The sequence below is a fragment of the Coregonus clupeaformis genome, chromosome 1 (assembly GCF_020615455.1).
Source record: "Coregonus clupeaformis isolate EN_2021a chromosome 1, ASM2061545v1, whole genome shotgun sequence".
NCBI lineage: Eukaryota > Metazoa > Chordata > Actinopteri > Salmoniformes > Salmonidae > Coregonus > Coregonus clupeaformis.
This window is the reverse complement of record NC_059192.1, coordinates 93,468,567-93,494,332: the sequence shown is the minus strand read 5'-3', so window position 1 is coordinate 93,494,332 and position 25,766 is coordinate 93,468,567. Positions and strand designations below refer to the sequence as shown.

Below are 25,766 nucleotides of genomic sequence, written 5' to 3'. Positions count from 1 at the left end.
TCCACAACAAGTCAATTTGATGAAAACATGTCTCTGGTGGGAAACCACATATTGTTTTTATGCAGATTTTAGAATATTCGAATGAAACTGGTTAATTGGATGGAAACCTAGCTACTGTCTAAAACTCTGAGCCAGGAGAACTGTGATATTTATGTAGAGAGGACGACTAAGTACAGATCTAATTAAATCAAAACTGTTTGATGAAACTCTTGGTGCGGTCTATGTCAGTGATTCAGGTTCACCCATCAGATGTGATGTTCTAAAGAATGGTTGTGGTTGTTACTGCGCAACAATGTCATGTTGAATTATGAACAGTAGATCACCTGGTCTGTGTTCATGTGTTCTGTATAAAATTACTAAAGAAAATATACTGCATTTACTATGAGTATATGTGACTACTGAAGTTGAAAGATTTTGATAAAGGCTGGGATTGAGTTCATTACGCTGGACAGCTGACAATGCGGCTTTTAAATGAATGATGAAGCTGCGCATGTAGGCTCCATTACCTTTAACAGGCTGGTTTGGAGCTGCTGGTGTTTACTTGTTGAGAGCCAATCTACCGTTAGCTACATCTCCAAATGGTGCTGCTCAATGATTCAATGGCAGCGTGTGAAATTATACCTGACAAGCTCTTACAGGTGCAATTGAATAGGGAACTCTAGCCGACAGATCACATTTAAACATATTTTTATTTACAAATCAGGGCAGGCAGTGCATGCAGCATGGGTTAATTTAAATAATTACATTTCTCCAATTTAAAGAAGTAATTTCATAGTCGCTTCCACACCTTTGGTTCAACATCATCATCATCACTGTCCAACATCCAATAATCATTACATGTACTGAGGACCTCAATCATCAAGCCACTAAGTGTAAAAATACTCTACGTTGCGATTGTTGTTTCCTAATCTTAACAGAACCATACACCTGCATCTGGATTAACGACAAATAAATCCATCCGTAAAACCAATGGGGAGTGTGTGTGTGCTGTACTGTCCATCTCTCCATGTGTTCTAGTAGTAGGCCTCTCTGATCTTGGCCTGTAGTGTGTCGCAGGTCTTCTTGGCATCTCCCAGCAGCATGGATGTGTTGGGCTTGTAGAAGATGGGGTTGTCTACAGCAGCATAGCCCACACCCATGGTCCTCTTCATCACAATCACCTACAGTACAGGGAGGGGAACAGGTTAGACAATGGCTAACATCACGTTTTATATTCCTCTTCCCACCGGAGACCGGGGTTTGATCCCCATGTCCACCCTTCCTCCCACTTGCCTGTCTCCCCCTCTGTTTCCAACTGTCTAAATCGGGTACGGAAGTACTATTTGAGAAGGTCCGGTCACATAAATTTCCTACGTGGAAAAGGTCCATATATTGTCATTTATCGGCGTAGTAACAAACCCCCACCTCGCAACCCCAAACGGTTCACACCCCTCTTGTTGGCGGAGAGAAAAATGTGCAGCTAATTTCCTGCAATTCTACACATTTTGCCGTGTTCATATGATACCAGGGGTCAAGGCCCGAATAAAAATAAAAAAAATGTTTGGGACCCGCAGTCTGTATTGACCCCATTCTGGGTCCGGATTTGAACCACAGTCCACCTGTTGAGTATGGCTGGTGGAAATAAAGTGTCAGAATTATATATATTTGTAACTAGTCCCAGAGCCCCTTCATCACAATCCCCTACAGAGGAACAGAAGTATGACAGTGCACTTCACAAGCTCATTTTATGCTCTACCTGTGAGAGCCCTTGTCACCCAAAGCGTAGGAGTGCTTAGTCCTCAACACTGGAGAACAACAAGGCCATATTATGCATCCTTCCTTCCGTAAACCAGTGAGAGGGCCCTGTACTAATACTCTTACACTATCTTCTTCCTTCCCTACCTGTTTGGACTTCCAGACCTCCAGGACTGGCATGCCAGCGATGATGGAGTTGGGGTCCTCCTGGGCTGCTGAGTTCACTGTGTCATTAGCACCCACCACCAGTGTCAGGTCCGTCTCTGTGGGAAACACACACCAGACATTCAGTAAAACCAGTAGAGACCCTGGCGGAACTATGGATGGACCCAGCCAGGCAGCGTTACAAACACAACCAAGTGTCTGAGTGATGCCTGCTGGTTGTTATGATCAAATCGATTAAACAAAAATATAAAAACGCAACATGCAACAAATTCAACGATTTTACTGAGTTACAGTTCATAGAAGGAAATCAATCAATTTAAATAAATTCATTAGGCCCTAATCTATGGACTTCACATGAATGGGCATTGGCGCAGCCATGGGTGGGCATAGGCCCACCCACTTGGGAGCCAGGTCCACCCACTGGGGAGCCAAGCCCAGCCAAATAGAATGAGTTTTTCCCCACAAAAGGGCTTTATTACAGACAGAAATACTCCTCAGCACCCCCCCTCAGACGATCCTGCAGCTGAAGAAGCCGGATGTGGAGGTCCTGGGCTGGCGTGGTTACACGTGGTCTGCCAAATTCTCTAAAACTACGTTGGAGGCGGCTTATGGTAGAGAAATAAACATTACATTTTCTGGCAACAGCTCTGTTGGACATTCCAGCAGTCAGCATGCCAATTGCACACGCCCTCAAAAGTTGACACATCTGTGGCATTGTGTTGTGTGACAAATTTTAGAGTAGCCTTTTACTGTCCCCAGCAGAAGGTGCACCTGTGTAATGATCATGCTGTTTAATCAGCTTCTTGAAATGCCACACCTGTCAGGTGGACAGATTATCCTGGCAAAGGATAAATGCTCACTAACAGGGATGTAAACTAATTTATGCACAACATTTTTGAGACATAAGCCTTTTGTGCGTATGGAACATTTCTGGGATCTTTTGTTCTGGGATCTTTTGTTCTGGGACCAACACTTTACATGTTGCGTTTATATTTTTGTTAAGTATATTGATCAGTGTGAGTGTGAGTGTTCTGACCTTTGAAGTCCTCATTGATCTCATCCATCTCCAGAACCACGTCATATGGAACTCCAGCCTCAGCCAGGAGCACGTTCAGCTGGCCGGGCATACGACCTGCCACAGGGTGGATACCAAACCTAGAGACACACGTGCACACAAACACGCAGAAAAACACGCACACGCATTAATAATGTCTACATGCAATCCCTCAGTCAGTCAGGGCTTAACAGCTTTGCTCTGTATTTGGAGAATAAAGATGTTTTCCACTAAAGCTTTTAGACCCAGATTTGTTTTGTCTTCCTTGAACATAAGAGGTGACCTGCCAGTGTTCCTGACCAGGAAACTCAAGATGGTCAGTAGGATAAGTAAAACTAACTGGAAATAATGTTATTTTAGAACTCAGACTAATACAGAAAGATATCGTTATCTCACTCTGTGACAGGAGGACTGATGGTACCCAACTAAAATAAAGGACAGTGAAAGAGGGATGAGAGAGAGAGAGAGAGAGAGGGATGATTGAGGAGACAGAGAGGGATGATTGAGGAGACAGAGAGAGGGATGATTGAGGAGAGAGAAAGAGGGATGATTGAGGAGAGAGGGATGATTGAGGAGACAGAGAGAGGGATGATTGAGGAGACAGAGAGAGGGATGATTGAGGAGACCAAGAGAGGGATGATTGAGGAAAGAGAAAGAGGGATGATTGAGGAGACAGAGAGATGTATTGTGAGGACGTACCTGACAGTCTTGCCCTGCTCTACCAGCATCTTCACCATGTCAGCGATGGGGTACTGTGCCTTAGCCGCACACAGACCCCAACCTACACACACAGACACTAGTGTTATAAGCAGACCCCAACCTACACATCACAGTATCACTGTACGTTAAGTTAAAGTTTTACTGTTAAAGGTAGACTCAGCGACGCACGAAGTAAACAGAATATCGGGCCGATTTCCACAACTAAGAGTGTTGAAGCACGAGGCTAAACCTCTCCACTGTTTTGGTCCCGTAGCTACCATGCTGTAGCAGTCGCGCATATACTCTGTGTGACTGTGTGAGAGCAAGGTCTTGCATCATGCTCATCTTAATATCTGCGGTGCTGCTCGTGGCAACGTCATAACGCTGAGTCTACATTTAATGTGTTTGATGTTTCAGGTTGATGTGACCTTTTCCAAGACATAGTCGAGAAATATAATGTCGACCAGATAAGCGATAGAGGTAACTTAATGACCAGATAAGCGATAGAGATAACTTAATGACCAGATAAGCGATAGAGATAACTTAATGACCAGATAAGCGATAGAGGTAACTTAATGACCAGATAAGCGATAGAGGTAACTTAATGACCAGATAAGCGATAGAGATAACTTAATGACCAGATAAGCGATAGAGATAACTTAATGACCAGATAAGCGATAAAGGTAACTTAATGACCAGATAAGCGATAGAGATAACTTAATGACCAGATAAGCGATAGAGATAACTTAATGACCAGATAAGCGATAAAGGTAACTTAATGACCAGATAAGCGATAGAGATAACTTAATGACCAGATAAATGATAAAGGTAACTTTATGCAGAGGTTATTCATGGAAGACTAAAAACAGAAGTGAGTAAGGTCTGTTTGAAACAATTTGTTCTCTTCTGTTCTCATCTCCTCTCCTGACCAAGGCTATAGTATCCCCTCTTACCCCTCCTCTCGCCCAATATTCACCTCCTCTTTCCCCATTTCGCCCTCTCTTCTCCCCCTCTACTCTCTTCTCCCCCTCCAACATCTTCCCCCCCCTCTCTTCTCTCCCTCCAACTCTCCCTCATCTTCCCCCCCTTCTCTCCCTCCAACTCTCCCCTCATCTTTCCCCCCCTCTCTTCCCTCTTTACCCATTCTCTTCCATCTCTCCTCTCTCCCTTCTGTCTTAAATCATAGGATTTCTACCGTCTGGGGGGTGTGCGTGCGAGGAAACCCCTTTCCCCTGCCTGTAAGTGTTATGGGTGTGGGGTTATGTGTGTGTGTGTGTTATGGGTGGGGGGTTATGTGTGTGTGTGTTATGGGTGGGGGGGTTATGTGTGTGTGTGTTATGGGTGGGGGGTTATGTGTGTGTGTGTGTGCTATGGGGCGGGGGGTTATGTGTGTGTGTGTTATGGGTGGGGGGGTTATGTGTGTGTGTGCTATGGGGCGGGGGGTTATGTGTGTGTGTGCTATGGGGCGGGGGGTTATGTGTGTGTGTGCTATGGGGCGGGGGGTTATGTGTGTGTGTGCTATGGGGCGGGGGGTTATGTGTGTGTGTGCTATGGGGCGGGGGGTTATGTGTGTGTGTGCTATGGGGCGGGGGGGGGGTTATGTGTGTTTGTTTTATGGGCGGGGGGGTTATGTGTGTGTGTGTGTTATGGGTGGGGGGTTATGTGTGTGTGTGTGTTATGGGTGGGGCGTTATGTGTGTGTGTGCTATGGGGCGGGGGGTTATGTGTGTGTGTGCTATGGGGCGGGGGGTTATGTGTGTGTGCTATGGGGCGGGGGGTTATGTGTGTGTGTGTTATGGGCGGGGGGTTATGTGTGTGTGTGCTATGGGGCGGGGGTTATGTGTGTGTGTGCTATGGGGCGGGGGGTTATGTGTGTGTGTGCTATGGGGCGGGGGTTATGTGTGTGTGTGCTATGGGGCGGGGGGTTATGTGTGTGTGTGCTATGGGGCGGGGGGGTTATGTGTGTTTGTTTTATGGGCGGGGGGGGTTATGTGTGTGTGTGTGTTATGGGTGGGGGGTTATGTGTGTGTGTGTGTTATGGGTGGGGCGTTATGTGTGTGTGTGCTATGGGGCGGGGGGTTATGTGTGTGTGTGCTATGGGGCGGGGGGTTATGTGTGTGTGTGCTATGGGGCGGGGGGTTATGTGTGTGTGCTATGGGGCGGGGGGTTATGTGTGTGTGTGTGTTTTATGGGCGGGGGGTTGTGTGTGTGCTATGGGGCGGGGGGTTATGTGTGTGTGTGTGTGTGTTATGGGCGGGTGGTTATGTGTGTGTGTGTGCTATGGGGCGGGGGGTTATGTGTGTGTGTGTGCTATGGGGCGGGGGGTTATGTGTGTGTGTGTGTGTATGGGCGGGTGGTTATGTGTGTGTGTGTGTTATGGGCGGGGGGTTATGTGTGTGTGTGTTATGGGCGGGGGGTTGTGTGTGTGTGTGTGTGTTATGGGCGGGGGGTTGTGTGTGTGTTATGGGCAGGGGGTTATGTGTGTGAGTTACACAGGTTCCTCTAGCACGCATGCCCTCTTCTTCACCCCCCCTCCCATGGGTCTGTCTAATGCCTGCCTGCGTAACTCTGTCCAGGGTTATCAGCGTACTGGGTAGAGGTGTGTGTGTGTTCTGATACTGGGTAGAGTTGAGAGGTGAGCGGTGAGAGGCCAGTGCTGTATGTTGATTAAACAACTAATCAACTTCGTTTGGAACAAATCCCCCTGACCTTTAACCCTCTGACCCCTGGGCTACTGTAGTCTTCTATACTACCGGTTAACTCTGAGGTCTGGCTGTCTGACTGCCTGCCTGGCGGACAAGCTAGCTCCGCTTCACAGGGACATAGACAAACCACACCCTCTACTGGACATTCCCTGTACCTGTCTGTCAGGCTCCAATACAGATGTTATGCTAGGTTTCATTACAACCCCTCTATGCTAGATCCTACATATACTACATTTTCTTATCTGGTAGTAGAGTTCAGCCTGGGGAGGAGAGCAGAACACAGACAGAGACATATAGAGATGCATGACTGCTGTTTTCAACTCTTTAATGATCGGCTATGAAAAGCCAACTGAGAGACCTGAGCCCTAGGACCATACGTCGGGACTACCGGCCGTGGTGACTCCTTGCTGTCCCCAGTCCGCCTGGCCTTGCTGCTATTCCAGTTTCAACTGTTCTGCCTGCGGTTATGGAACCCCTACCTGTCCCAGACCTGCTGTTTTCAACTCTTAATGATCGGCTATGAAAAGCCAACTGAGATTTATTCCTGATTATTATTTGACCATGCTTGTCACTTATGAACATTTTTGAACATCTTGGCATGGTTCTGTTATAATCTCCACCCGGCACAGCCAGAAGAGGACTGGCCACCCCTCATAGCCTGGTTCCTCTCTAGGTTTCTTCCTAGGCTTTCGCCTTTCTAGGGAGTTTTTCCTAGCCACCGTGCTTCTACACCTGCATTACTAGCTGTTTGGGGTTTTAGGCTGGGTTTCTGTACAGCACTTCGAGATATTAGCTGATGTAAGAAGGGCTATATAAAATAAAATTGATTGATTGATTGATTGATGACTCAGCACACAACCCTCCTACAGTGATGAACACTGACACACAGGTGTGTTACATCAGACTACCTCTGAACCCTTCCCAGAACTTGCCTGTTGTGCGCACGCATGATTGCATTTGTGCTGCGTGTGTGTTTGTGTCTGTGTGTACCTGGTGTGATGATGATGCTGTTGGCCTCTTTGATGAGTTCGATGGACTGGTCCACGTTGACCTCTGTGTGGGTGCCCGTGATCTCCATGGGTTTCCCCCCTGCCGTGGAGCTGGTACCAAACCCTCCCAGGATCACGTTGGGCAGGGAACGGTTCATTGCCTAGAAAGAGCGTTGTGTACCCAGGATTAAATACAACATTTATATAATATCGTATCTCTATGGGGAAGGCGCCAAATCTTTTGACGAATTCCAAAAACATCATTCCTGTAAAAAAAATCTCAAACTGCAAGAGCAAAACTAAGATGACAAGGCTGTCTGACTGGCAGGTGAGTGTGTGAGTGAGAGAGAGAGGCTGAGAGAGTGAGTGTGTGTGAGTGAGAGAGAGAGGCTGAGAGAGTGAGTGTGTGTGAGTGAGAGAGAGAGGCTGAGAGAGTGAGTGTGTGTGAGTGAGAGAGAGGGGCTGAGAGAGTGAGTGTGTGTGAGTGAGAGAGAGAGTGTGAGTGTGTGTGAGTGAGAGAGAGGGGCTGAGAGAGTGAGTGTGTGTGAGTGAGAGAGAGAGTGTGAGTGTGTGTGAGTGAGAGAGAGGGGCTGAGAGAGTGAGTGTGTGAATGAGTGCGTGTGTTTAGCAGTACTCACCACACACATGATGTAGGAGAGGATAGCACCCGAGGAGCCAATGAGAGCTCCTACGATGGTCATGAGGTTGTTGTCCAATAGGAATCCCTCGGCACACAGCGCCCAACCAGAGTAGGAGTTGAGCACAGTGATGACCACGGGCATGTCAGCGCCCCCGATGGCCATTGTCAGGGTTACGCCCTACAAGAACACAATCACCGTCAGGACACTCTTCACAGTCACCAATAGGGTTGCAAAATTCCAAGGTTTTCCAGAAATCCTAGTTGGAGGATCCCTGGATTTCCTGCTTATTCCCCACTGATTCCAGTAATCTTCCAACCTGGATTTCTGGATAATCTTCCAACCTGGATTTTTGGGAAAGTTACTAGAATCTTGCAACTCTCTCCATCAAACTGGGAACATTCCCAGAACATTAGCTAAGATTCCCATTAAGTTCTAGTTCGTTTTTGATCAAACATTAGGATGATAACATCCCAAAATCATTCAAAGAAAGTTATTTTGTATTTATTTGTTATGTTTTAAATGAAATATTCTTGGAATGTATTCCTAACATTCACAAACATGTTGTGCACAACATCTGTAATAACCACCACAGAACATTCCCCAAACGTTCTCATTAGGTTTCCTGGTAAGGAAATAACAATGCACCTGTACTGTTTTTAGAACATACTGCCACAACGAAATATGAGAGCAATGTTCTTGCAACATCAGGCACATTTTTTATACAAACATTGTATAATCATCAGCACAACTGGACAGTTTTTGTGTTATGAGAGCATTTGCTACAACCTAATGACTGTTCTGGAAACTTTTACAGAGCCAATTTTGGTTTGCTGGGTAGATAAACCCCTCACAGAATTTGTATGATACTGTGTTATTTCCTGTAGATCAGGTGTAGGCAACTAGATTAAGACGTGGGCCCATTTTTGTTGGAGCGAATGGGCCGGAAAACAATTATAATAATTTTTACACTGCAAATTGATCTTAACTAAGCCCAAAAAGAGATTGTATTTGAAAATAACAATAATTTCATACCTTGATTGACTTGAGACACGATCACGTCTCTTTTTTTATTTGTGGGAATACTTGGGAAGAGATTCTCAATTAAACATATTTTTTGAAGAATTCCTGGTTATTTTTTGAAATGTTGAAATTTTTACTAAAAACATCCGGGGGGCCCAAAAAAATTAACTATGAAATAAATAAAAAACACTCGGGGGCCAATTTTGGCCCACGGGCCGCCGTTTGCCGACCCCTGCTGTAGATTGTTTAGCCTTTATCAAGGTCAGTCCCACCAACATTGTTGAGTGTCATTTTTCTTATTCTGATTAGAGCTGAATAACACTATTGGTCATTGCCGGTGTTTCTTCACCATGTCTGTATAAAACATTGCAGCTTTAGCAATGTTCTCACCATGATGGTGGAAAGTCCAGACACTCCAACCAGACAGCCCATGCCAGTAGCGTAGTCGGTACTGAGCATGAAGGGAATCATACCGCCGACAGATGCCGTCATCAAACCGGCGTTCATCATGTGACGCCCCGGCAACATCAGAGGGGCGGAGTTCAGAACGCCTGACAGGAGGGAATACAGAACAATATTCACAATACTGCACACGGAACTCGGAATTCAAAACTCTGAACTTGGAACTCGGAATTTATCATTCTGAACTGGAAATTGGGAACAGAGAGAGGCGGAATGGAGCAGGGAATCCTGGGTATGTCTACCTCTGCTAAGCTTCCCAGTAAAGCAAGAAAAAAACCAGAAAATTTTAATAGCCCACTTAAATCTAAATTAATAAAATTTCTTTATCATCACAATCTGAAACTCACTTAATAATATCTTTATAACAGAGTACATACAATATAACATTACAGATACAGAAACAATGGGGGGTTTGTTTGAACCACATTCCTGTAAAGCTTAGAGATCTCATGTTAAATACTGTTAAGTAATATGGCTACAGGTTCACCTCCTCACCTAAAGCCCTTTCTGGTAGGAACTCTATAACCACCAGTGTGTCAGTATCTGGATAACATGTGTGAAATGCTTGATAATATATGTGATATCAATAGAGAGGTATACTTTCTGGGTGATTTAAATATTGACTGTCTTTCATCAGGCTGCCCACTCAAGAGAAAGCTTCAAACTGTAACTAGTGCCTGCAACCTGGTATCAATCAACCTACCAGGGTAGTTACAAACAGTACAGGAATTAAATCATCAACATGTATTGATCATATCTTTACAAATGCTGCAGAAATTTGTTTGAAAGCATTATCCTAATCCATTGGATGTAGTGATCACAATATAGTAGCCATATCTAGGAAAACCAAAGTTCCACAGGCTGGGCCTAATATTGTGTATAAGAGGTCATACAAGAAGTTCTGTAGTTATTCCTATGTTGTTGATGTGAAGAATATTTGTTGGTCTGTGGTGTGTAATGACGAGCAACCAGACGCTGCACTTGACACATTTATGAAATTGCTTATCCCAGTTACTAATAAACATGCACCCATTAAGAAAATGACTAAAAACTGTTAAATCCCCGTGGATTGATGAGAAATTGAAAAATTGTATGGTTGAGAGGGATGAGGCAAAAGCGATGGCAAATAGGTCTGGCTGTACAACCGATTGGCAAACGTACTGCAAATTGAGAAATCATGTGACTAAACTGAATAAAAAGAAGAAACTACACTATGAATCAAAGATAAATGACATTAAGAATGATTTTTTTTTAAACGCGTTGGAGTACCTTAAATGAAATGTTGGGCAAAAAGGCAAACTCAGCTCCATCATTCATTGGATCAGATGGCTCATTCATTACAAAACCCACTGATATTGCCAACTACTTCAATTATTTTTTCATTGGCAAGATTAGCAAACTTAGGCATGACATGCCAGCAACAAACGCAGACACTACACATCCAAGTATATCTGACCAAATTATGAAAGACAAGCATTGTAATTTTGAATTCCGTAAAGTAAGTGTGGAAGTGGTGGAAAAAGTATTATTGTCGATCAACAATGAAAAGCCACCGGGGTCTGACAACTTGGATGGAAAATTACTGGAGGATAATGGCGGACTATATTGCCACTCCTATTTACATTTTAGTCATTTAGCAGACGCTCTTATCCAGAGCGACTTACAGTTAGTGAATACATTTATTTATTTATTTTAAATACTGGCCCCCCGTGGGAATCAAACCCACAACCCTGGCGTTGCAAACGCCATGCTCTATCAACTGAGCTACATCCCTGCCGGCCATTCCCTCCCCTACCCTGGACGACGCTGGGCCAATTGTGCGCCGCCCATGAGTCTCCCGGTCGCGGCCGGCTGCGACAGAGACTGGATTCGAACCAGGATCTCTATTTGCCATATCTTCAATTTAAGCCTACTAGAAAGTGTGTGCCCTCAGGCCTGGAAGTAAGCAAAAGTTATTCCCCTACCTAAGAATAGTAAAGCCCCCTTAACTGGCTCAAATAGCCAACCAATCAGCCTGTTACCAACCATTAGTAAACTTTTGGAAAGAATTGTGTTTGACCAGATAAAATGCTATTTCACAGTAAACATATTGACAAGACTTTCAGCACGCTTATAGGGAAGGACATTCAACAAGCACAGCACTTACACAAATGACTGATGTTTGGCTGAGAGAAATTGATGATAAAAAGATTGTGGGGGCTGTTTTGTTTTTGTTTTGACATTAATCGATTATAGTCTAATGATGGAAAAACGTATGTGTTTTGGCTTTACACCCCCTGCTATATTGTGGATAAAGAGTTACCCGTCTAACAGAACACAGAGGGTGTTCTTTATTGGAAGCCTCTCCAACAAAATCCAGGTAGAATCAGGAATTCCCCAGGGCAGCTGTCTAGGTCCCTTACTTTTTTCTATCTTTACTAACGACATGCCACTGGCTTTGAGTAAAGCCAGTGTGTCTATGTATGCAGATGACTCAACGCTATACACGTCAGCTACCACAGCGACTGAAATGACAGCAACACTTAACAAAAGAGCTGCAGTTAGTTTCAGAATGGCTGTATTTCGGACAAATCATTTACTAAACCCTAAACCTCAACTAAATCTTGTAATGAATAATGTGGAAATTGAGCAAGTTGAGGAGACTAAATTGCTTGGAGTAACCCTGGATTGTAAACTGTCGTCATGGTCAAAACATATTGATACAACAGTAACTAGGATGGGGAGAAGTCTGTCTATAATAAAGCGCTGCTTTGCATTCTTAACAGCACTATCAACAAGGCCCTAGTTTTGGCACTATCAACAAGGCACTACAGGCCCTAGTTTTGTCGCACCTGGACTACTGTTCAGTCGTATGGTCAGGTGCCACAGTGGGACTTAGGAAAATTGCATTTGGCTCAGAACAGGGCAGCACGGCTGGCCCTTGGATGTACACAGAGAGCTAACATTAATAATATGTATGTCAATCTCTCCTGGCTCAAAGTGGAGGAGAGATTGACTTCATCACTACTTGTATTTGTGAGAGGTATTGACATGTTGAATGAACCGAGCTGTCTGTTTGAACTACTGGCACACAGCTCGGAAACCCATGCATACCCCACAAGACATGCCAGAGGTCTCTTCACAGTCCCCAAGTCAAGAACAGACTATGGGAGGCGCACAGTACTACATAGAGCCATGACTACATGGAACTCTATTCCACATCAAGTAAATTTGATTTTTTTTTAAACAGATAAAAATCCACCTTATGGAACAGCAGGGACTGTGAAGCAACACAAACATAGACACATGTATACAAACACACAATAACATACGTACTATACACACATGTAAACATGGATTTTGTGTTAGAGATATGTGGTAGTAGAGTAGAGGCCTGAGGGCACACACTTAATATGTTGTGAAATCTGTTATGAATGTATTGTAATGTTTTTAAAATGTATAACTGCCTTAATTTTGCTGGACCCCAGGAAGAGTAGCTGCTGCCTTGGCAGCAGCTAATGGGGATTCATAATAAATACAAATGTCATTGATTAGAGTGAGGGGGTGAAGGCCAGGTGGGGGGTTGTATTGATATATCACATTGATTAGAGTGAGGGGTGGAGGCCAGGTGGAGTGTTGTATTATACTGATAACAGACCACAGATCTGGCAGGGACTCCTGCCTTCAGTCTGTCTCTCATTACCAGTGATCACACAGGGAACAGAGAACTGCCAGTTTCTAAACACAATAGATAGACAGACAACCATTTCTCATATGTGGGCCAGAAGGACTTCCCTCCTTAGAGAAGCAGCCCCCCCCCAACTTAAGGAAAATATTCACCCATTTTGAATGCTATATTGTTTTTGTGCATCTCTGAGTGATGTTCTATCGATTCCCTGGGTCATTTCATGTTTTCATGTGTATCTGAGTTATTGGCTTTCAAAGCACGCAAAAATTCAGCCGGTATGACGTAGAATTGTGATAACGCCGCTCTCACTACCCTGGAAGTTAATAGGAATACGACTTTTAGATCGCAAAAACGTCTATCATACATGTCAGATTTCAATACTGGCCGATGTCATAACTCGGGAGGTTGTCTTCTCTCGAATGAACCAGTGATCGTACCTCGAGAAATGTATAATTTAACAGAGGGTCTAGCACATTTCTTCTATTTGTCTTGCTCTTCAGTCCAGGGTGACTCCTAAATTGATAGTGCAGTTGGTATTATTGTGTGTAGCTAAGTTCGCTAGCTAGCTAGCCAGCCCATATAGAGCATTGCATTGTGGATTTTGTAGTCTACTTGAGCTGCAACATATTTCCACAACGATTTTCACGTTTCTACCAACCTTATTATAATGACAAAATGAAACATTTGTTCCACAAAAAATATTGTTCTCACATAGTGTTATTTAACACATTAAATTATAGGAATGAGGGGTTTTGGGTGGATTTTTCCTTTATCAACTGTTACCTTTCCCACATAGAATTCCTACAAAGCCTCCCGGCCCTTACACTCTGTCAGGCACGCAATAATCAGCCATACACACAAACACACACACACACACACACACACCATCCTGGCCTGGATTTCCCATGGGATCTTGAGCTTTGGCTAGATCAAAGGAGGCAATCAGTACCACAGGACAGAGAGCTCAGAGTGTGTGTGTGTGTGTGTCTGTCTGTCTGTCTGCATTCACGTGTGTTAATGGCTGTCTACATTACCTTGCAGCTTGCCATATGCCACCAGTGACCCGCTGAAGGTGACCCCTCCGATGTATGTGCCGAGGTAGGCCACAGTCTTCACCATGTTGGCTGCAGGGTGCACGTCCAGGTGGGGATACTCGATCATGTACTCTGCCACACAGGTTAGCACTGCAGCCAGACCTACCAGGCTGTGGAAGGCAGCTACCAGCTGGGGGAGGTCGGTGATCTCAATACGCTTAGCAATGGTCAGACCTGGGGAAGCAGAGTAGCAGAGATTCAGAAACACGCGGTGGGGCACAGGGGAAAACACAGACACGCCGTCACAGAGACCTTCAGTTCTATATACAGTTGAAGTCTGAAGTTTACATACACCTTAGCCAAATTCACAATTTCTGACATTTAATCTGAGTAAAAATTCCCTGTCTTAGGTCGGTTAGGATCACCACTTTATTTTAAGAATGTGAAATGTCAGAATAATAGTAGAGATAATTATTTATTTCAGCTTTTATTTGTTTCATCACATTCCCAGTGGGTCAGAAGTTTACATACACTCAATTAGTATTTGGTAGCATTGCCTTTAAATTGTTTAACTTGGGTCAAACGTTTCAGGTAGCCTTCCACAATAAGTTGGGTGAATTTTGGCCCATTCCTCCTGACAGAGCTGGTGTAACTGAGTCAGGTTTGTAGGCCTCCTTGCTCGCACACGCTTTTTCAGTTCTACCCACACATTTTCTATAGGATCGAGGTCAGGGCTTTGTGATGGCCACTCCAATACCTTGACTTTGTTGTCCTTCAGCCATTTTGCCACAACTTTGGAAGTATGCTTGGGGTCATTGTCCATTTGGAAGAACCATTTGCGACCAAGCTTTAACTTCCTGACTGATGTCTTGAGATGTTGCTTCAATATATCCACATAATTTTCCTTCCTCTTGATGCCATCTATTTTGTGAAGTGCACCAGTCCCTCCTGCAGCAAAGCACCCCCACAGCATGATGCTGCCACCCCCGTGCTTCACGGTAGGATGGTGTTCTTCGGCTTGCAAGCATCCCCCTTTTTCCTCCATACATAACGATTATCATTATGGCCAAACAGTTCTATTTTTGTTTCATCAGACCAGAGGAAATTTCTCCAAAAAGTACGATCTTTGTCCCCATGTGCAGTTGCAAACCGTAGTCTGCCTTTTTTATGGCAGTTTTGGAGCAGTGGCTTCTTCCTTGCTGAGCGGCCTTTCAGGTTATGTTGATATAGGACTTGTTTTATTGTGGATATAGATACTTTTGTACCTGTGTCCTCCAGCATCTTCATAAGGTCCTTTGCTGTGGTTCTGGGATTGATTTGCACTTTTCGCACCAAAGTACGTTCATCTCTAGGAGACAGAACGCATCTCCTTCCTGAGCGGTATGACGGCTGCGTGGTCCCATGGTGTTTATACTTGCATACTATTGTTTGTACAGATGAACGTGGTACCTTCAGGCGTTTGGAAATTGCTCCCAAGGATGAACGAGACTTGTGGAGGTCTACAATTATTTTTCTGAGGTCTTGGCTGATTTCTTTTGATTTTCCCATGATGTCAAGCAAAGAGGCACTGAGTTTGAAGGTAGGCCTTGAAATACATCCACAGGTACACCTCCGATAGGCTAATTGACATAATTTGAGTCAATCAGAAGCTTCTAAAGCCATGACATCATTTTCTGGAATTTTCCAAGCTGTTTAAAGGCACAGTCAACTTAGTGTATGTAAACTTCTGACCCACTGGAATTGTGATACAGTGAATTATAAGTGAAATAATCTGTCTCTAAACAATTGTTGGAAAAATTGCTTGTGTCATGTACAAAGTAGAGGTCCTAACCGACTTGCCAAAACTAGTTTGTTAACAAGAAATTTGTGGAGTGGTTGAAAAACGAATTTGAATGACTCCAACCTAAGTGTATGTAAACTTCCGACTTCAACTGTAAGTACTGAGGCTGTAGGTCCTAGCAGTTGATTTGGAATTCAGTAACAAAAAAAAACTGCCCTGAATCTCTGAAGGTGACCAAATGTATAAGACCCTTTCTATGGAAGTATTTTCTCCTAGTCTCACAGTGCTTCACATAGAGTTGGACTAACTCCTAGTGCTACAACATACTGTATTTGGTGGAAAGGCAACCATCTGTACTGAATTACTTTTGTATTCATATTGGACATTAACATCAAAAGTAACAGAATAGTCTGGAGGCACGCTCTAAACAGTGTTGTCAAAAACCCTAATAAAATAAGAGCTAGTTTTCTCTAAAGGATAATATTACTAATCTCAGACTGCGTTAACACACACGCCCTGTTTGTGTGTGTATGCATGTCCGACGGCTGCCAGGGCCTAACAGAATAATAACATCATTCATCATAACACACCACTCCTAAAGTACACACACACACACACACACAACTACTAAGTACACTCTGATGCCTTGAAGATATCAGAACATGTTATTTCTCTAAATCTAGACAGCATGATGGATGGTCCATCATAGTTTTAATAATTCACACTCATTTTTCAAAGACTTCAGAAATAAGATGCAAAGTCGATAACATGTAAAAACATGAATCATGGTTTTATACGCTTTTAAACAAATGTGGAATGGTGTTTGAGATCAGATATTTCTAGACTTTTCTGCCTGTGTTTTCCAGACCAAAATTCTCATCACCAATGGCAGAATGAAAAGTTCAGAGGTAGAAACATGGCATCTAGCTGGAAAAGTTGACTTTATATGGGCCTGTTTCCTGGAAACGGATTAAGCCTATGGTCTTGGAGGAAGGGCCTACATACCCAGTGTTCTTCCGGTGGCTATGGGCTTTTTAGTTTCCATTTGAATCATATGGTATTTTTAGATGTTTAAACGCACTTTCAATACATTTTGATTAGATTTGACATGGTATGTATCTGTATATGGCTGTGTGGTGTAGCAGGTCTACGTACCCAGGGTTCCTCCGGTGGCCATGGCGGCACTCATCTGTGCCAGCAGCTCAGGAGAGGGCTTCAGGGAGCCAAGGGTGGCAGCGATGCCCCCTGCTACCCCCATCATGCCCAGGGCATTACCCAGACGACTGGTGCCCTGTGAAGACAGCCCTGCCAACGCTCCCACACAGCACATACCAGACCCCAGGTACATCATCTGGAACACACAAAATATAACACATTCTAACACAACACCGCCACACAGCACATACCAGGCCCTATGTACATCATCTGGAATACACAGTGTTACACAATGCAATACACCTACACAACAAAGTACAATGTAACAACACAGATAGCACATCCTAACCCCAGGTAGTTACATCATCTGTAGAACAGCACTTCAACAACAACAATAACAGCACATCAGTGTCACCTGCTCGATGTGGAAGCCAGCAGCCACAGAGGCCCCGTAGCCTCCTATGAAGACTCCTATTGGCAGACCGTACAGGTAGTTGTACTCTGGAGGGTCTGTAGGACGCTTAAACATGTCCAGCATCCTCTGGGTGATCATGAAACCACCTGGGAGGACAGAGAGAGACAGTGAGTGAGTGACTGAGTGTGTGACTGAGTGAGTGTCGTGTGTGTGCCGGACCTGCGATGTTGATGGAGGAGACGAAGGCTGCAGCCAGAGCCAGGCTCTCGGGGAAGGAGGAGGGGTGGAGACCTCCCCCCATCAGGACCAGACCACCCACAGCAGTCAGACCTGCCATGGGGAGAGAAGACAACACATGTTCACACACCTTGTTCATTCAAAGTCCAGGTGCTTGAAGGAGTAAAGTAATAGTTTCTGCAGGGGTTTCTTAGAGGGAGAAAAACACAGGGCTTTATTACACTATACAGCTCAATACTACAGACACACCACATATGGAGAATAGTGTGTCATTTGACCATTACCTACTGACACACCAGGGTCATATTCACTAGACACCAAACAGCTGAAAACTGACCGAATCGAGGAGGAACTGCCAAAACGTGTCCAATAAAATGCTTGTTTTTCCATTACAAAGCGTTTTGCTACATTTTGCTAAGGTGTGCACGAATGAATACGACCCATCAGTGAACCTGTTTGAGCCCTGACCTCTTACCTGAGATGGCATTGGTGACGGACATGAGTGGTGAGTGGAGGGCGGAGGTAACGCCCCACACCGTGTGGTATCCCACAATGCCGGCCAGGCCGAAGGTGGTGACCATCTGGGTGAAGGCTGCGTTGGGCGCTGCCAAGCCCAGAGCCAGACATGTGGAGAGACCTGGGGACAGGAGAGGTCAGCAGAGAGGGAGGGAGTTAGGGCATGTGTGTGTGTGTGTGTGTGTGTGTGTGTGTGTGTGTATGTGCGTTGTGAGTGTGTGTCTGACCTGCGGTGTAGACACCAGCGTTGGTCAAGGTCTTCTGGAAGGGTGAGACCACAGCTGCCTTCTCTGCCGCTAGCTCTGCTACACTCTTCTGTTTGACTGGAGCGGCTGGGGGTTGTGTCTTAGGTTGGGGGGACGGGAACAGGTTCTTGCCCTCCTGGAGATGTGACAAACACAATGTGAGAGATACACTATATAAGAAAACACACAAGATGAGAAATACACAAAATGTCAAATCCACAACAGTAGAGGAATACACACATTGAGAAACACGTGAGCAATTGAGGTTATTGTTAGAAATGGAGGGATCATGTCATGGATTTAATTGGAATATTTTCTTTTTTTTTAAAGTGAGTTTCTATGGCATGCAAGGTTGAAAATAAGACACTGACCGATCATGTGCCAGTTTAGGTGTATTTTATCTGTCTACCTAAGGAACCTGAGTAACAACCACGGGGATATAACGATGGAACATAGCAACCGAGAAAAATCCACATTTAAATAGCATGAATAATTCTTTGTTTAATACGTGGTAAGGTGATACGCCTCGTGCTTTCTCTGCCTCTAGTCTGCCATAAACACTGTCAAAGTGTCAAAACTGTCAAATCAAGACATTCCTGGAAAAGTGCATTTAAAAAATATATTTCATAACAAGCATTCCTGTTTCTCACGTAAGCTGTGCTATGTGCAGCCAGCTGGGTTCCAGCTCTGATAAACCATAGCAGGGTGGCTTATGGGTCATGGTGACGCTTCACTCAGAATTCACAGCCTGCGTCCCAAATGGCACCCTATTCCCTATATAGTGAACTACTTTTGACCAGGGCCCATAGGGTGCCATCTGGGAGGCAGAGAAAGTCTGAGCATGATGGGACGTGGACTCTTTGACTCATTCAACAGATAAGATCTGACAAACTTTGATTTTGGAGTGAAATATCACGTTTAAACCTCCCTGCTTTCTTCAGTGTCAGTGTGACTGATTCACCTACTTTGGAGACACTTTACTTATTGTGTCGATTAAAACAAAACCGAATCCAACGTTTCCACGGGAGAAGACAGCGTTTGCACCCACAAGTTGATGGGCAAAAATTACTGCCAACCTCAAGAGACATCTGAAAGAGAGTCCTCACAATATATACACTCAGGTAATAACAGACTGATAATGCTAGTTAGTTAGTTACTACTTCTGACAGAACTTTTCCAATACAGCTACAGTATGTCAAAGAGTGTGATTTATCATCTGCTGCAGAGTAATGTGTTCTTCTGCCAATCTGGCTGTTGGGAAAATAATCATGCGATAGGATGTTATGCAGAGCAATCTGTTGGTAGGACAAGGTTATGCATGTTTGTGCACATGGAAGTCAGTGATGTATGTTTACTATAGGTTAATGAGGCAATACAAATGTGATGTGACTAAAATGTGACTCAATTGAAAGGGCATTTAGTTGACTAAAATGGCCCACTGTTTTCGTCATTTTGACAATAACTAGACTAAATCATTATTCAAATGACAAAAATGTGACTTAATTATATTTTAGTCCAAATGACTAAGACTAGACTAAATAAATAAAAAATGAGTACCAAAATTAACAGACATATACTACATACAGTATTCAGTAGAGACACATACTACATACCTGCATGACCATGGTTCCTCTGATGACGTGGTCCAGTGTCCCGTGGTCAAACTCTTCTTTGGGCTCAAAATGGAAGTAGTCTTTGTCTGGGCTGATGGTGATATTCAGAATGAGAATCATACATTAATATATCACATTTATATACTGTACCACCTTTATCAAACTCCAATCCTTTTAGACTTGACCAGGAACAACTCAGTGTATGTGAGGCTATAACAAAGGACAGGTGTTTTTCCTGGTCAGATAATGTGATTGGTCCTAGGGAAAACTACTGTCCCTGTCCATGTCTAGTAGCATAATAAATTGTCTATCTATCCACCCACCCATCCACCCATCCATCCACCCGTCCACCCGTCTCTCTACCTGATGGCCTTGAGCAGTTTGAGCACATTGTTGGAGTACAGGGTGCTGGCCTGGGTGGGCATACGGCTGGGCAGGTCTGTGAAGCCGATGTGTGTCACACCCTGAGGAGAAACACACACAGCTCTCAGTTACACACACAAACTCCAACTATACACACACTAGGTACAGTATTATTCTTCCAGAACTGAGCTGGTCTCCTCACCTTGTGTACGTGCAGCTCTCCAGGCTTGGTAGTCTCAATGTTTCCTCCAGCCTCAGCAGCCAGATCCACCACCACAGAGCCATCCTTCATAGACTCCACCATCTCTGTCTTGATCAGGATGGGAGCTCGCTTACCTACAGACAGAGAGGGCATGGTCACGGATCATTATAGAAAGGGAAATGATTAGGATAGAAAGAGTGGAATGATATTGATGGTGATAGAGAAGGGATGGAGAGACGTAGGAGAGAAACAGAAAGAGAGAACAAGCAGACAGAGTATGAATTAATGAATGAGATACTGAATGAATGAATGAATGTTCACCTGGGATGAGAGCAGTACTGATGAGGATGTCCACATCTTTACACTGCTTGGCAAACAGCTCCATCTCAGCTGCAATGAACTCTGGGGACATCTCCTTGGCGTAACCTCCAAGACCGTCCCCGGACTCCTTAATGTGCACCTCCAAAGGCTCCGCCCCGAACGACTTAAACTGTTCCAGAGCTGCTGGTCTGAGAGTGGATACAAAACATCGTAGAACATCACCATCATCAATACTGTACCTGGTATCGAAGACTAACTACAGCTCATCTGGTACTGTAGCTGACCTGGTATTAAAGCTTCTGACTGCAACTCACCTGTTATTAAAGCTTCTGACTGCAACTCACCTGGTATTAAAGCTTCTGACTGCAACTCACCTGGTATTAAAGTCTGACTGTAGCTCACCTGGTATCGAAGCCTCTGACGATAGCTCCCATAGACTTCGCAGCTCCAGCTGCAGCCAAACCAGCCACTCCACCTCCGATGACCAGGACCTGGAAGTGTTAACAAGATAGCGGTCAGAGATACAGCAACGTTATATTGATCACACGGACTCTGCAGTGCAGTCCAGATTTTCAGTTTTGACAGGTTAGTCAAAATGCTATAATATAGTTCATGCTCTGAGATGTCACAGTTGTTCAGTTTTGACAGGTACATTCACATTGATCTAGTTGATATAACTGCTATAGAAGGACTTACCTTGGCTGGGGGGACTTTCCCTGCTGCTGTGATCTGACCAGTGAAGAATCTGCCAAAGTGGTTAGCAGCCAGAACAACTGCCTTGTACCTGCAGGACACACACAGTTCTATGAACACGTTCAACAAGCTAAGACATATACGTTACTGTGTGTGTGTGTGTGTGTGTGTGTGTGTGTGTATGTATGTATGCATTTGTGCATGCGTGGGTGTCTTGCATGTCTGCGTGCCTGCATCCATGTCTCTGTGCATGTCTCCCCTTACCCTGCAATGTTAGCCATGGAGCTGAGTGCATCGTAGCCCTGTGCGATGGTGACGCGGGGGACTTGATCCATGGCCAACACGGTGGTCTGACTCTGGGCCAGCTTCTCCATGAGCTCAGGGTTCTGGGCTGGGTAGATGAAACTCACCAGGGTGGACTTAGGCTTCAGCATCTCTGACTCATGCTTCCCAGTAGCCTCGTTCAACACTGGAGCTCTCACCTGAAGAGAAAGGTCAAGAGAGAAGATGGGTCAGAGGTTACCGAGGGCTGTAGGATGGCCAACAATGTCTAAGAAATAGAAATGCTATATTTTGCTCTGTTTCCTCTACTAGCTCAAACTACCAGCAAGACTTTACCTGGTTTCACCAGTGCTATACTACACCTAACACATTGGCAGGGCAAAAGTCATTCCTCACTCAATTTGTTGTGCAAAACTCCCATTGACATACTATAAGTGTGAAGTATGGTTTACAATAAAGTTCCATTTCAACATGTGTCTATCTGAAGTTAGGATCTGGCCCTCAATAGATCATAACACATTTTGTTGTCTAACAGAAGGTTTGAGGGGATCTGCCTGAGCTAGGAGCTGTGTGGTATAACTTATCTGGATCTCATGATGAGTAGTTAATGGAATGCAAGATGATCTGTAGATCCATGATTCTGCACAAAGCTTTGCTCAGGCCGATCCTCTCAAAGATGTAACTCTGCGGCCCTGGGTTTAAATATACTCCCAGCCCAGTATTGACCACACTGAGTTTAAGTTTAGTTTGAGTTCCATAGCCCAGTACTGACCTTGAGGACCAGGTCGGATCCGAAGGCCCCGTTAGTGTCTGTGATGGAGGCTCCAGCGTTTATGTACATTTGGTCAGAGAACTTAGCATGGTCTCCTGCTCCAGACTCCACCTGGACGTTGAAGCCCTGTTTGACGAGCAGCTCCACCCCCGCAGGGGACACAGCCACACGACGCTCATTCTTAAAGATCTCCTTAGGAACTCCTACCACCAGGTCCTTATACAGCCGTCCTGTATGGACACACACACAAGCTCATTATAACAAATACTTGAGGACAACCACACAAGGTACAACGCACCACGGGGAAAAACAATGGGCGTGATTTACACACACTGAATCAGTGAGCACACACACACACCTGTACAGATACATGAGTGGGAGACATGAGTATAGCATTACCATTAACACCATGAAGAGTAACCCAATTCTGATTTCAGAAAACATTGCTGTTTGTCATTATCAAGACTAGGTGAGAATCTGGGAGAGACTGACGGGTTCAGGGTAAAATAGGCTGCAGATGAGACTGTGGAAGAGGCAGGGAGTGAGGCAGGCTGTAGTGTACTAGGCGGTAGTGACTACTACTGTAGTGTGTGTAAGTTAGACTACAAGACAGTGTAGTTCTGCAGCGGAAAGTGAGCTGGGCCTGAGAGGCCGGTGGAGAGTCAGGTTTCACATATCAGTCCTTACACGGTGTGGTGACCTCCCCAGCACAGAGACATTATTAGCAGCTGGTTGGCTGCGAGCCAGTACCCACACCACGACGAGGCCTGCTCTGTCTCTCACACACACTCTCAGACACAGACCCAAACCCTGCTCCGCAAAACCCCCCAGTAACACACAAAACTCCCACAAACACACAACACACACCAGCACCGCTACCTCAGTCAGTGACAACACAGGGTAGTGTTTATAAAAAAGTAGAAACGCCACGGAACAGCGGAATCCACATTTCACCTTTAACTGACCTCTCTTACATGTTCTCTTTGCAAGTTAGCACTAGAAAGTGGAGTTAGCCACGGTCAGGTTAGCATCCCACTGAAACGTTAGCTGAGTTGATTCACTGTCCTATTGTTTCCTATTTCAACAACTTCCCTAACAACCCCTATTCCAAACACAACCGTCGCTTCTCTGTGGGTGTTTTTCCACTGCTCCAGCCAGGGGAGAAAATGTCCTTAACTGAACTGCTGTTTAGTTTCCTAATGCCTTTAGTAGGACAGAGAGGGGAAGCTATAAAACTACAAGCAGCCAGGCCTAGACTGCCTACTGTGGCAAAAATACAGATAAGACAATTATAACAAGATAGAGTGTTAAGGAGTTGTTGTGTTTGTTAAGGAGTTCTAGTTGTGTGTGTGTGTGTTCTATGTGTGTCCTACCTTTAGCAGGCTCACAGTTCCAGAGCTGTGGGAAGGTCCTGAAGGCCCGTCGGCCAGGTGTGTGGTGGCGAACACCTTGCTGGAGCAAGGTGACAGTGGAGCCGCAGCAGGAGACACAGCGCAGCAGAGAGGACATGGCTACTGCTGCTCAAGGACTGGCCTGTACCTGTAGCTCTAGTCAACAGCTCCTAGAGACACAAACAGGTGTGTGTGTGTTACAGGTGGGGACGTCTTTTAACACTACGTCTGCTTGCTGCTTCTTCAGACGGGCCAGTTATCTTAACTGCCCCCGGAAAGTCCTGAACACACACACACTTTCTTTTCAGCTGCTGGGCCTAGCGACGGCAGTGTGACATTTCAGCTGTGCAGGACAGGACACAGGGCTGGATACACACTAAACAAAGTTACGCGAGATCTGGAAATATGACTGTGTGGTTATGACAAGAACACTCCTGACTGCTGGGCTGGAGCATGGAACAGGGGAGGGGGTTGGGTAGGAGTAGGGACAGGAACAGAAAGGGTAGGGTAGGGGTAGAGGCTGGAGACAGGCAGGCAGACAGTAGATCTACATGCAGAAACTGGGGCAGAGAGAAAGAGGGATTATATCCACATGCCATGTTGTGGGTTAGCAGAGCAGAGGGCAGCAGCAGCTCAAAGGACACACACACAGCCTCTCTCTAATTCATTCATACACTCACTCTCTCTGCTGCTGTTGCACCATTGGAGTACAATTCAGACGGGGTGGAAAACTGGGACACAAGTCTCTATTACAACAACCTGTAGCTGTACATTTTTTCCATGCATGACTGTTGCATCCATATTTGACATGCCTGTTGCTTCCATTCATTCCTGCAGGAATGAACAGAAAAGTTCAAGAGAAGTTTTTTTATTAGGGTAGATACAAAAAGATTTCTCACAAACCTTCTGGTCGTTTTCGTCTCCGCAGGAAATCAGTTCCTGTTGCAGGTTTTATAAGTTATAACATACAGTAGGGAACTTTGTTTGGTCGGAACGACCTTCACTTTTTCATTTGGCGGCCGCACGAAGGGAAGTTTCGTTATCGTAGGTTTATTGCCGCGTTCATATGCCAGTCGGAACTAGGAAACTCAAACATGTCAGACTTGCTAATTGGTTGAACGCGGCACGTGTATAACTACAACCAGTTAGCAAGTCATACATTTCCGAGTTTCCTAGTTCTGACTATAAAATCAACGCTGCATATATCATTGACTATAAATACAGATTATGCGAGTCTCTCATAACCACAATAATACCGCTGCAGGCTTACTTTCATTGAGATTTGGTGACATTAATGGAGAATGCTCTAAGGACTTTCTGTAATCAAAATCACTCCACAACATGTTTTTTTCATTAACTAGCTATATCCCCATCAATAATGTAATGTTGCACAGAAGTTGTTTGCATATTGTTGTACACAAGATGACGCCAGTGATACATGTTTTGAATGATAGGTTTATGTAGCTGAGCGACTGTGATAAAAACCAGGGTTTTAAAGAGGCGGAAACTTCTGTGCATATGCTTCCAAGATGTTTCATCACTTGAAAGTTATTTATCAACTCTCGAGCAAATATTCTAGTATTTCCATTCTAATCAAACTACAATGTAAAAT

At 44.7% G+C, this 25,766-nt stretch overlaps 1 protein-coding gene across 3 annotated transcripts; it reads right to left on the bottom strand.

Annotated features, from left to right (window-relative positions):
• Positions 1–670: 670 nt before the first annotated feature.
• LOC121579824 (NAD(P) transhydrogenase, mitochondrial) lies at positions 671–25,207 on the bottom strand. Of its 3 annotated transcripts, XM_041894750.2 has the most exons (23): positions 25,058–25,207; positions 24,137–24,324; positions 22,764–22,993; positions 21,974–22,191; positions 21,713–21,800; positions 21,419–21,507; positions 21,017–21,204; positions 20,696–20,829; positions 20,494–20,594; positions 20,131–20,221; positions 18,500–18,653; positions 18,232–18,393; positions 17,739–17,849; positions 17,520–17,665; positions 17,105–17,300; positions 14,170–14,403; positions 9,397–9,557; positions 7,984–8,163; positions 7,347–7,506; positions 3,653–3,734; positions 2,936–3,054; positions 1,882–1,997; positions 671–1,160 (listed from the first exon to the last, which is right to left on the bottom strand). In XM_041894750.2, exons 2-23 carry the CDS (start codon positions 24,270–24,272, stop codon positions 1,014–1,016), a joined length of 3,243 nt encoding a protein of 1,080 aa, XP_041750684.1. In that variant the 5' UTR covers positions 24,273–24,324; positions 25,058–25,207; the 3' UTR covers positions 671–1,013. The 3 variants fall into 3 exon arrangements, with proteins under 3 accessions (XP_041750684.1, XP_041750674.1, XP_041750693.1); XM_041894740.2 differs by lacking the exon at positions 25,058–25,207 and having other exon boundaries at positions 24,137–24,534; XM_041894759.2 differs by lacking the exon at positions 25,058–25,207 and having other exon boundaries at positions 1,093–1,680; positions 24,137–24,537.
• Between the last annotated feature and the right edge of the window lie 559 nt (positions 25,208–25,766).

Excerpts from the sequence above, each read along its gene's own strand:
- LOC121579824 (XM_041894750.2), bottom strand. The coding sequence starts at position 24,272 with ATGTCCTCTCTGCTGCGCTGTGTCTCCTGCTGCGGCTCCACTGTCACC. Across the intron at positions 20,595-20,695 it reads GAGAGCTGCACGTACACAAG|GGTGTGACACACATCGGCTT; the intron begins GTGAGGAGACCA and ends GTTTCTCCTCAG. Across the intron at positions 20,222-20,493 it reads AAACTGCTCAAGGCCATCAG|CCCAGACAAAGACTACTTCC; the intron begins GTAGAGAGACGG and ends TATCACCATCAG.